The 12,914-nt window shown below is 41.3% G+C and overlaps 2 protein-coding genes across 7 annotated transcripts in view; one reads left to right on the forward strand and one right to left on the reverse strand.

Moving 5' to 3' along the window:
- The first annotated feature begins 158 nt into the window (after nt 1-158).
- On the forward strand, nt 159-8,001 carry twist3 (twist-related protein 2). Its single transcript, XM_036988340.1, has 3 exons — nt 159-267; nt 2,519-4,650; nt 6,576-8,001. Exon 2 carries the CDS (start codon nt 3,912-3,914, stop codon nt 4,491-4,493), a length of 582 nt encoding a protein of 193 aa, XP_036844235.1. The 5' UTR covers nt 159-267; nt 2,519-3,911; the 3' UTR covers nt 4,494-4,650; nt 6,576-8,001.
- An 889-nt stretch (nt 8,002-8,890) lies between these two features.
- The window catches only part of LOC110531207 (histone deacetylase 7), a 68,403-nt gene continuing 64,379 nt past the window's right edge, over nt 8,891-12,914 (reverse strand). For all 6 annotated transcript variants that reach the window (XM_036988346.1, XM_036988345.1, XM_036988343.1 and 3 more), the window contains one exon: nt 8,891-12,842. In XM_036988346.1, coding sequence (XP_036844241.1) covers nt 12,800-12,842 — 43 coding nt within the window. In that variant the 3' untranslated portion in view covers nt 8,891-12,799. The remainder of the gene's footprint in view (nt 12,843-12,914) is intronic.

The following is a 12,914-nucleotide window of genomic DNA, read 5'->3' on the forward strand; positions in this document are numbered from 1 at the left end:
ATGTAGGTGTGTATGTCTGTGTGTACAAGGGCATGTAGGTGTGTGTGTCTGTGTGTATAAGGGCATGTAGGTGTGTATGTCTGTGCATATGCGTGAGGGTGTGTATATAACCTCCACATGTGATAACATTCTGCCGTCTCTCTCAGTGGAAATATTTAGGCTAAGTCCTCGTTTGAGCGTGCAGTTCAAACAGGAGAAGGCAGAGATTTCTTACCTTTTCCAGACGTCGGCTATCTCCAGGGGGCTTTCCATACAACACAGGGTATTGTGAGTACGCTTGGCCCCTCTTTGGAAATGTGCTGTGTATATGTGTGTTTATATCAACCCTGATATCCATTTTCCATTATTCCGTTAGCTCTGAGATATTTATTTTTACGGTGAGGGTGTTCAATGGAATTGTAATGTATAAATAGTTTGATCAGTCACAGGCGTCTCGATGACTCTGAGGAGGACACACTAACAATGCACCCCATTGTACCAATTAAAGCTAGAGTCTTTCATTGAAACAATAACAAAGCGGCCACCCCAATTCTGTTTTGGTAAAAAGCTAAGGGATGGGCCTGGAGAAATGTATCCACTCTCAAATTCATAGACGAGGTCAGTACAGGTGCATCAAAGCTGGGACAGAGAGACTGAAAAACAGCTTATTTCTCAAGGCCATCAGACTGTTAAATAGCAATCTCTAGCTGGCCTCCACCCAGTACCCTGGCCTGAACTTAGTCACTAGCCAGAAACCACATGGTTACTCATCTCTGCACCTTGTCGGCTGCTGCCATACTGTATGTACATAGACATGGAACACTGGACACTTTAATAATGGAACACTGGACACTTCAATAATGGAACACTGGTCACTTTAATAATGTTTACATACTGTTCTACCCATTTCATACGTATATACTGTGTTCTACTCAAGTCTATCCTATTCAACTATTGCTTTACATATACTATTATATCCACGTATTCTTTAAATATACTATATATTCTACTCACATACTGTCCATAATGTCCACACATTCCATCACATATCTACACTGCCGTTCAAAAAATGTTGGGGTCACTTAGAAATGTCCTTGTTTTTGAAAGAAAAGCACATTTTTTGTCCTTTAAAATAACATCAAATTGATCAGAAATATAGTGTAGACATTGTTAATGTTGTAAATGACTATTGTAGCAGAAAACTGCAGATTTTTGGTGGAATATCTACATAAGTGTACAGAGGCCCATTATCAGCAACCATCACTCCTGTGTTCCAATTGCACGTTGTGCTAGCTAATCCAAGTTTATCATTTTCGCAGTTGATCGCAGTTGTAAATGAGAACTGGTTCTCAACTGGCCTACCTGGACATATAAAGTTTAAATTCTAAATTCTAAAAATTCTAAAGGCTAATTGATCATTAGAAACCCTTTCTCAATTAAGTTAGCACAGCTGAAAACTGTTGTTATGATTAAAGAAGCAATAAAACTGGCCTTCTTTAGACTAGTTGAGTATCTGGAGCATCAGCATTTGTGGGTTCGACAGTCTCAAAATGGGCAGAAACAAAGAAATTCCTTCTGAAACTCATCAGTCTATTCTTGTTCTGAGAAATGAAGGCTATTCCATATGAGAAATTGCCAAGAAACTGAAGATCTCGTACAACGCTGTGTACTATTCCCTTCACAGAACAGCACAAACTGGTTCTAACCAGAATAGAAAGAGGAGTGGGAGGCCCCGGTGCACAACTGAGAAGGACAAGTACATTAGAGAGTCTAGCCTGAGAAACAGACACCTCACAAGTCCTCAACTGGCAGCTTCATTAAATAATACCGGTCAACGAGTGAAGAGGCAACTCTGGGATGCTGGCCTTCTTGGCAGAGTTCCTCTGTCCAGTGTCTTGTACAATGGTCATTTACAACATAAAAAATGTCTACACTAGATTTCTGATCAATTTAATATTATTTTAAAGGACCAAAAATGAGCTTTTTTTTTAAAAACAAGAACATTTCTAAGTGACCCCAAACGTTTGAACGGTAGTGTATATATACTGTATATATAGGATTGACCATCCAGGATATCAAAATGAAAACCATGTTTTGAGGCTATACAGTGTTTGTTTGCATTTTCATTGTTTTACTCCAATGTTTGTAAACAATCTTATATTTGGTGTACTGGTGGGGTACGACAGTTGACGTTTATAAGTTATATTTTTCAAGAATCAATGGGTATATATCATTATTGATGTCCAAAGATATAGGATTGTAGCTTTAAAGGTGATGTTGCTTGTATTACTATGCCTATACGCTGACCAGTGTTGGGTATTCATTCAGGTCAGTTTCCTGATTATACCAAGATAATTATTTTAAATCAACAGATCACCGATTCCACCGACTTTACTGCCCATCTGGACCGGACAGTGGAAGTCTGGCATGTGTTTTATCTAGAAAGTTTGGCACGTACTTAATCTTGGTAGGTAAAACAGATGTAGGTGAATTTTGTTTGTGTACTGTAAGTATGTTGACATGAAGTCTCTTTCCGCAGGTCCACATTTCTTCAGAGAATAACCCACACCACATACTAAATGCACTCAAGTGATTCCACATATAAACATTGTACCCTAGTGCAACACAACCCAACGTCCCTGATGCATTCAGTGCACTTTTACATTGGAGGGCATTCATGGAACTGTTTTGGACTGAGGCATATTCAAATCGAATCTCAAAAGTCAAGCAATAGATTTTGTTCTTGTGTTGTGGATGTCTGCAATGTTTGAGAACCGAGTGATGGTGGTGGAACTGAAGGGTATGTTCATGTTCTGGCACAGAGGATGAAACAAAGGTTTCCAGAGGCACCCCTTAGATTCAGAACCTCTCATTCTTTCCTTTACTTGAGCTAATTTTGCTATTAGACTTCACTGCTACTCTGGTATGCCAGTTTCCCCTTTAGCCTGCCGCTCAGAAGACTGTGCCAGGTCTCCAGTAAAACAAAGTGAATCTGAACACACTGTCTCTGAGGCTTTTTCTGACTTACAAAACAATGGAACTGTGAAATTGAATGCAATGAAACTGTACAGACGATTCAGTTCGATGAAAGGTTAAGATAATGACAGCCTAGTTCTATAGTATCTATCTCTCTAGAACTACTAAAGAGTGTTTTTTCTCTTCCTCATGCAAAGCCTCTAATTATTCTAAGAAACCTGGGCACACTAACAAGGTCTGTCCTGAGGAGTTATAGTACATCATGTGAGGAGAATATTGTCTAGTTCCTACTTTCAAAATCCAAAGGAATTGATGATGGTGTTGAGTTGTGGAGACTTTAAGAAGGGAAAAGGAGGTATGGGGGAGGGGAGCTACTTGTTTTGGAAGAAATCTGGAACCTATAAACTTGGACAACTTATACGAAAAAGAACGGCAGAATATCCTCATCTGATTGGTCAACCCACGTGCCTTTGTCTCCGCCTCATCCCTTTACCCTTACCAATCACAAAACGCATTCTCTTCCTGTTATGCTTGGCCTGGCTGTGCCTTAGAACCCATCTGGACCAATCTGTGGAACAGATGGGTGGGAACTTACAAGTTCCATCCTCTTTCTTCTTTAAAAAGCCAGATGCAGGTTGGCTGCTGTCTTACATTGAGCTAGGATACTGGACGCAACTGCCGTTCTGAATGTAGCGAGCAGATTGTATTGTTAAATTGTTGTCATGTCTAGATGTAGGCAACATATGGATTTCCAATACTGAGAATTGATTATTTTTCCATTTGCTTTCTATTGCTAGCAGACCTGGCAGATCACTTCTGGTATTTCTATATACAGGCTTGCCATAGAACAGAGAAACTAAAGGAGGCATAGCCCATTAGAGGCCCTGAATGAGAGAACAGAGGAGTGGGATAGAAACAGTGTAGGTGTAGAAACAGGGTTAGGTAGATAGACTGCCATGAGAGAGGATCCGTCAAGCTGTGGTGAATACCCTGAGGGAGGGGTGGTGTCCAGCGAGGAGGAGCCAGACTGTGCTCCAAACAAATGCCCTGTGGTGGTGGCAACACCAGGGGCTGGCGGGCGCAAAAGGGTCACCAGGAAAGACAACATTTCATCGCCAACAGAGGACAACAAGTCAACAACAGGAGGGCCGCCCAGTCTGATCCCATCAGGACCCAAGAGGCCTAAGAAGAGTCCCCAGCCCTCCCTGTCTCCTCTCCCCATCCCAGGCCAGCCCCTGGAGGACCCTCAGCACCAGCGGGTGGTCGCCAATGTACGGGAGCGCCAACGGACGCAGTCCCTGAATGATGCCTTTGCCTCGCTTCGTAAGATCATCCCCACGCTGCCGTCAGACAAGCTGAGCAAGATTCAGATCCTGAAGCTGGCCTCACGCTACATTGACTTCCTCTACCAAGTCCTGCAGAGTGATGAGATGGACGCCAAGCTGGCCAGCTGTAACTACCTAGCCCACGAGAGACTCAGCTATGCATTCTCAGTGTGGAGGATGGAGGGGGCCTGGTCCATGTCCGCTACCCACTAGCCCTCCCACTTACCTCTCTAACACCCTCTCGCCCTCCCCTCCTGCCCCCTCGCCCTCCCACAGCTGCGCCCTCCGGACCAAATCTCCCATGACCTCTGACCCCTGCTCTCTGACCCTCATCCTCACACCATCTAACTCCTCCACCACTCTACACCAGGTATGCACGATACAAACCATTCATACTCAATAGCATCTTTCCAAAACAAAATGTCACTGTTTTATGTTGCATGCAAAGAAGTAGTAATTCAACAGATCTGCTGAAGGTGATCAGAGATGAACCTGGTGTTTTAATATAGTATCAAATGCAATGCTGGACATTTGCCAGGATGAAACCTAATAACTAAGCCAAGTAAGTAAATCACAAGGGAGGATCATAGAACAGCACATCTTAGGTCCCCACAAATCTGTTTTTACATACAAGGTATACTGTAACTATTCTACCAGATCAGTTTGTCCTGAAAATTGATATACGATGGTAGCTAAATGTAGCCCATGATTATCATCATGATTATGGACCTAATAGGAGGCTATTGAGCTGTTATTTCATACATTTAGTAAGAAATAGCCTTTGAACGCTAACAAATCACACCATACACAATCGTATTATTTGGACAAGAAATCATAAAAATAATCACATACAACTTCTTAATAGTTTCTATGTTTTTTTTAAATATATATATTTGTATATTTATGTGAAAGGCATATAAGAATGAATTCCTCCAGAGAGAGAGAGAAAGAAAGAGTTTTACCCAGCCAGCCATAACTCATTGTACCTCCTAGTCTCATCATTTTAGATAATAATAATAATATTAATCGGCCTTTGAAGCCAAATGATTGTGAAAAAAGTAACATTACAAGTTTCACTTTCCTACACCCAAAACAAGTCCCTTTTTTAATATTTTGGTAGTAAAACCGTCCTTTGAAATTCTTTCCTTTTGGACGAAAATGAGATAGACCTTGACGAGGCTGAAAAAAATAACCTGGTTTTGAGAAACCATGCAGCAGTTAGCCATCAAAGGAGAAGTGATGGCTGTCTACTGCACTCCCACAAACCTCTAAGTTAAATGAAAGAGGTGCCATTGATTCTTCCAGCTCCACATCTCCATGGTAAAGATGGCTATCAGACACCTCATCACTGGCTGTGCCTCCCTTCACCAGTGGCCACACATTTGCCATTTGAAACCACTGATTTACCCACTTCACAAGAGGTACCGTTACCACGCTTCTGAGGGATGTCTTGTTCATACTACAGACAGCACAGTGTGTTCATACAACCTAGCACACATTGACATGTTATTCGCTGTGACATTCTCAAACACTGTCCTCTAGAAATTGTGTTTGAGGCGAATGAAAGTGAAATGTCCTTTGACCCTTTCTTAAATACCAGGTGAAATGAATATAGGAGGAACAGGCGGTTAGATATGAGTGATGTATTCTCAGTGTTTGTGCTTGCTGGGATGGCCGTTGTGTCTGCAAGCTGATTCTGAAGGAAGACATGATTTGCTCCTTTGTCATTAGTGTCCTGTAGTATTCTCCAGCTAATGTCTTCTTAACCTTTCTCATGTTCTCCCTGCTATTCTATGGGGTTGCTTTGGAATATGTGTGTGTGTGTGTGTGTGTGCCACATGAATACAGATTTGTATTCTGTCAGGGAGGCGTCAATGTTTATCCCTGTCTTTCATGGAGATCAAATATACGTTGGTGTTTTAGCCTGCTTTGTTCTTGTTGCTGAACTTATTGCCACACTCTGGCTTTCGATTGGACATTTATACTTAAATTTATTGTGTTTACTTTTGCCTTTATATGCATGTTTATTGATATTATCCAGTTGCATTTAATCAAAATACCACATTTTACAAGGACATGGTCAACAAAACACACAGCCCTGACCTCCAGGCAAAATGGACATAAACATTTTAATACTGAAGGGAGTTATGCCCATTACCAGTTTAACTGTTAAAGAGCAGAGATTTTATTAGGCATCATGAAATAAGAATGTGTTTTCTTTAAAGCAAAAGGAAATAGCATATTTAGCATTATGTTTGAGCACTTACAGAATGTTTCTATCTTGTGTCTCCCCAGCATAGGACCAAGGCGATTGAGAAGCCTTCACGTTGGTCTGCAATCCCTTTGATTACTGGTTTGTACTTACACCTCTGGACCAACTAAATCACAGATCTCAGCCTTGCCCTCACTCTGGAGAGGTACTGTAGAGACTCGGCTTCCTCGAGCGCACACCGAATCGTCAGGGCAACAATTTTGAGCTACTAGCAGGCCTGGAAGACAGACAACTATAACATTTTATGACCTGGAAATTGCAACTTTGACTTAGAAACAGTTTTGTACACAAATGTAAGTCATGTGAATGTTTCTTTTCTAGTGTAAATGCATGTAGTCACAAACAATAGAACATTCTTGATTAAAAGGGAATCAGTTGCTGTAAAGAATGTATTTGTATTACAATTGTAGATATGTGGATAAAACATGCCTTGTGATTTTCTTGTCCATATAATAAAAATGTGTGTCTCATCTTATAACCGGTCTCACCTTTAACCCTGTACTGCGACGACACCAGCATGGTCCACCATCAGCCTTCAATATTTGGAGATGGACGATGACACAATGGCATTTCTAAACACCAAATACATATGAAATACTTGGGACTATTATCCTCCTTTGTGTTTGTGTGTGAAATAACCTGGGGTCTATCTACGAGTTACCATGTCAGCCTTAATTAGTGCTCTAGAACATACGCCTCGTTAAGAAGTCTGCTCTGGCAGACTAAGGTATAATTGCACATAAAGCTGTTGTTCTTTTGGGGGAAAATAAGGCCTCTAAAATATTTATTGGTTGGAAAGAAATCTTGTGATATACCCAACCACAGAAGCACATGTGGATACATGCATTAATGGACCATGAGAGTGTACACTGTATATCAAACATGTCACACCTACACATGTGCACACACAACATTTTCAATTTTAATTAAGAGAAAATCAGTACAAAATAGACATTCTTTCTATACACACATAGGAAATATGGAGGAAACAAACAAGGTAAAATAAAAGTATGAAAGTATGAAAAAAGATTCAATGTCATTTTTTGTTATTCTAAACTTGTTAGTGAAGGCTACCAATACATGATTCAAGGCACATGTGTGATGCATTTTGGTCTTGAGTATCTATTTACAGTGACTTTAGCAAGTAGATCATAAAAAGGACCAGAAGTCGATCATAAAAAGAAATGGTGAGGAGTGGCCCACTGGCAACTAAGACAAAATGAGTGTGGCCCATAGACCCCTGGAAAACTTTACAGGAGAGCTAATGTACAGTATTCAACACACTTTAACTCTAACAGAGTTAAACCCTTCATAGACAACAGATACCCACTGGTGCACAACGAGACAGTCACAACAGTCACTGTCAGTTCTACGAGACAGTCACAACACAGTCACTGTCCGTTCTATGAGACAGACAACACAGTCACTGTCAGTTCCACGAGACAGACACACAGTCACTGTCAGTTCTACGAGACAGACAACACAGTCACTGTCAGTTCTACGAGACAGACAACACAGTCACTGTCAGTTCTAAGAGACAGACAACAGTCACTGTCAGTTCCACGAGACAGACACACAGTCACTGTCAGTTCTACGAGACAGACAACACAGTCACTGTCAGTTCTACGAGACAGACACAACACAGTCACTGTCAGTTCTACGAGACAGACACAACACAGTCACTGTCAGTTCTACGAGACAGACACAACACAGTCACTGTCAGTTCTACGAGACAGACAACACAGTCACTGTCAGTTCTACGAGACAGACAACACAGTCACTGTCAGTTCTACGAGACAGACACAACACAGTCACTGTCAGTTCTACGAGACAGACACAACACAGTCACTGTCAGTTCTAAGAGACAGACAACACAGTCACTGTCAGTTCTAAGAGACAGACAACACAGTCACTGTCAGTTCTAAGAGACAGACAACACAGTCACTGTCAGTTCTAAGAGACAGACAACACAGTCACTGTCAGTTCTACGAGACAGACACAACAGATTCACTGTCAGTTCTACGAGACAGACACAACACAGTCACTGTCAGTTCTACGAGACAGACAACACAGTCACTGTCAGTTCTACGAGACAGACAACACAGTCACTGTCAGTTCTACGAGACAGACAACACAGTCACTGTCAGTTCTACGAGACAGACACAACACAGTCACTGTCAGTTCTACGAGACAGACACAACACAGTCACTGTCAGTTCTACGAGACAGACACAACACAGTCACTGTCAGTTCTACGAGACAGACAACACAGTCACTGTCAGTTCTAAGAGACAGACAACACAGTCACTGTCAGTTCTAAGAGACAGACAACACAGTCACTGTCAGTTCTAAGAGACAGACAACAGTCACTGTCAGTTCTACGAGACAGAAACAACACAGTCACTGTCAGTTCTAAGAGACAGACAACAGTCACTGTCAGTTCTACGAGACAGACACAACACAGTCACTGCCAGTTCTACGAGACAGACACAACACAGTCACTGTCAGTTCTACGAGACAGTCACAACACAGTCACTGTCAGTTCTACGAGACAGACAACACAGTCACTGTCAGTTCTACGAGACAGACAACACAGTCACTGTCAGTTCTACGAGACAGACAACAGTCACTGTCAGTTCTACGAGACAGACAACACAGTCACTGTCAGTTCTACGAGACAGACAACACAGTCACTGTCAGTTCTACGAGACAGACACAACACAGTCACTGTCAGTTCTACGAGACAGACACAACACAGTCACTGTCAGTTCTACGAGACAGACACAACACAGTCAATGTCAGTTCTATGAGACAGACACAACACAGTCACTGTCAGTTCTACAAGACAGACAACACAGTCACTGTCAGTTCTACGAGACAGACACAACACAGTCACTGTCAGTTCTACGAGACAGACACAACACAGTCACTGTCAGTTCTACGAGACAGTCACAACACAGTCACTGTCAGTTCTACGAGACAGACAACACAGTCACTGTCAGTTCTACGAGACAGACAACACAGTCACTGTCAGTTCTACGAGACAGACAACAGTCACTGTCAGTTCTACGAGACAGACAACACAGTCACTGTCAGTTCTACGAGACAGACAACACAGTCACTGTCAGTTCTACGAGACAGACACAACACAGTCACTGTCAGTTCTACGAGACAGACACAACACAGTCACTGTCAGTTCTACGAGACAGACACAACACAGTCAATGTCAGTTCTATGAGACAGACACAACACAGTCACTGTCAGTTCTACAAGACAGACAACACAGTCACTGTCAGTTCTACGAGACAGACACAACACAGTCACTGTCAGTTCTACGAGACAGACACAACACAGTCACTGTCAGTTCTACGAGCGTTTGAATGATGGTGGCTGATTCTATTTAATTTTATACAAGTCTTTGAGGCGACCTTATGGGCAAACATTGCCCAGAGTCTTGAAAACAAAACATATAGCTAATACAAAGAATAATGAACAATGAAAACTGGCAATAGTTATTACCTTCTTGCACATACATGGTCTCCTAGACACACATAGCTATCCACAGTGGTTGGTACAGAGTATAAGAGGAAAGAGTTAAAAGACTTGTTAGCATGGTTACCATTCTCTCTCTCTCAATGCCAACTAGGGGTGAGGATGCAGCTGAGGTTAGAGAAGAATGTCTAGTTAAGACAACATTGATGTGTATCACCAGTCGGAACACCAGCACAGAGAGCATGTTCCTTTCAAAAGGTGCCTTGTAAATATTGTTTTAGACAGAAGTGGATGCTCTCTCTCTCTCTCTCTCTCTCTTCGATTTTCTATAAAAAAAGAACATGACTTCTTCAATATGGAAAACACAATAATACACAGTAATAGAGAGCGTATGATACATTTAAACATTTAGCCACACTCCAGAGGTATGGGGTCATATACAAAATAATATTGTGAATCTTGTGAAAACACATTTTATAAATATGTCTTCTGAATTTGATGGTGGACAGTTTCTTTTCATTCACCGAATAGCTTCCAACAATGAGCGCAATCTAGATGAAATGCCCATTAAGACAAACTACATAGCATCTAGAATGAATGTAGAAAATGGAACTGTGGAAAGTGGAATGTGGTAAACATTTCAACTCACAACAAAAACTATCTACATTGGATGTCATTTCATGAACACACAAAATAGGCTTGAGGAATTCTCACAAACTAGTTTCAGTTTGGAGCAGGCTTAGCATGGATGTGTATAGGTACAGTACATCTGAAAATGAATAATCAGCATGATGTCAAGTACTGTATCATACATTCGAGTGGAGATGGACTCTCTCCACAAGGTCTATAGGAGAAGTATACACCATCATAAAGCTACATCTCCATAGTGCTAACAGTAATAGTCTGTTGGATGGTCCATAAAGAAGGTTTTCACATAGAATAACACACCAAACCAACCGTATTCAGCTCTACTTGATATAACCAATCGTATTGAGCTCTACTTGATATAACCAACCGTATTGAGCTCTACTTGATATAACCAACCGTATTCAGCTCTACTTGATATAACCAACCGTATTGAGCTCTACTTGATATAACCAACCGTATTGAGCTCTACTTGATATAACCAACCGTATTGAGCTCTACTTGATATAACCAACCGTATTGAGCTCTACTTGATATAACCAACCGTATTGAGCTCTACTTGATATAACCAACCGTATTGAGCTCTACTTGATATAACCAACCGTATTGAGCTCTACTTGATATAACCAACCGTATTGAGCTCTACTTGATATAACCAACCGTATTGAGCTCTACTTGATATAACCAACCGTATTCAGCTCTACTTGATATAACCAACCGTATTGAGCTCTACTTGATATAACTGCTTGTGGATAATAACAAGGCAACTGAACTGTGAAATTAATGTACACAATAAAATAGGCATGTCTACAGGTCAAAATGGTGGTCCTGAAAAAACAAACATCAACTTAACACAGTAACCTCACTGGTCCAACTGCAGTAATACGGTCACACTGCAGACATATTTAAGACAGTTTTCTTTGGGAGATGTCCATTAAGTGCATTAGAGCATTTGACTAGCATAATAAAACTACTAATAGCCCTCAATGGTAACTACCGTAGGAATGAACATACATTTTGTATTTCCTCCCAAACAGTGGTAGGTCTTCAGCTCTTCATAAGATAAATTGGTTTATTTATTTCAGTTTGGTCCTCATCATGTCAGTAAGACATAAAGGGAAATGCATTTCTGACTGTGTGTGTGTGTGTGTGTCTATGCAAACAATGTATAAATACATGTGTCCATGTGAACAATGTATAAAGACATGTTTAAGAACAGTAGTGGAATAATCAGAATACAATCAGGACAAACAGGAAGTTTTTGCAAATGCACTTAGAAATACTAATTTGTGTATACATGCATGAGCCTTCTTAGAATGTGAGTGGATTTCAGAGGAGAAAAATATCTTCCAATCCTCAAAAATTAACAGATAATTAAATAATCTAGAGCCCCCCCCCCCCTCCCCTCGACGTTTGGAATTTTCAACAGTTCACATTACGGAATGCACAGTGCAAAACAGATAAAACCACATCTTCATTTTCTTCTTTAGTGGTTAAACTGAATATTAATGACATCATCAAGGATTGACTGAACCATTCAGCAGTTGCCAGGTGCTGGCCGGTCTCGGTCTCTCTCCAGGGCCATCCTCAGAGCCACTGACTGGTGTCTGCTCTGCTCACTGACACAACAAGAGACACCCACAGACCTGGTGCTAGTATTGCTTTACTGTAAGTGCCTCAGTAAGACCTATTATGTCTGTACATAAAAAAATAAAAATAAATTTAAACGGCCAAAAAGTGGTCAATATCACGGCATCAGGCTGGTATCCTTCTGAATACACACAATATAAATGATTCTGTATTGCTGACCATGGACAGAGTTAGTTTAATAATCAGTTGTATGAGAATATATTTTATCTCACATATACACTGACAGGGCTTTGGTGTGGTGTCAGAAGGCTACATTAGTTCCACTGTGTTAAGGTGCGCTGCATATAGTCTGAGGAGAATGGACGGTGGTCTTTGAGGCACTGTGTGATTTTAGGGCCTCATTGGTTAAGGCAGAGATCCACAATCTACACTCCTCCCCCTCGTCGTGTGACAGGGAAGGATCTCCGAGGCTATTGGGATGTCCTGAAGGAGAGGTCTGTGAGGTTAAAGGTCAGCATCTTCTACATGGAGTCCTCATCTTGCTCCATAGGCTCGTCTGGGTGGCTGGGGGAAACACAGAGAAGATGGTTAGGAAAAACATAATGCAGCACATTTGTAACATACTGTACAGAGGAG

This window comes from Oncorhynchus mykiss, chromosome 9, assembly GCF_013265735.2.
Source record: "Oncorhynchus mykiss isolate Arlee chromosome 9, USDA_OmykA_1.1, whole genome shotgun sequence".
Classification (NCBI taxonomy): domain Eukaryota; kingdom Metazoa; phylum Chordata; class Actinopteri; order Salmoniformes; family Salmonidae; genus Oncorhynchus; species Oncorhynchus mykiss.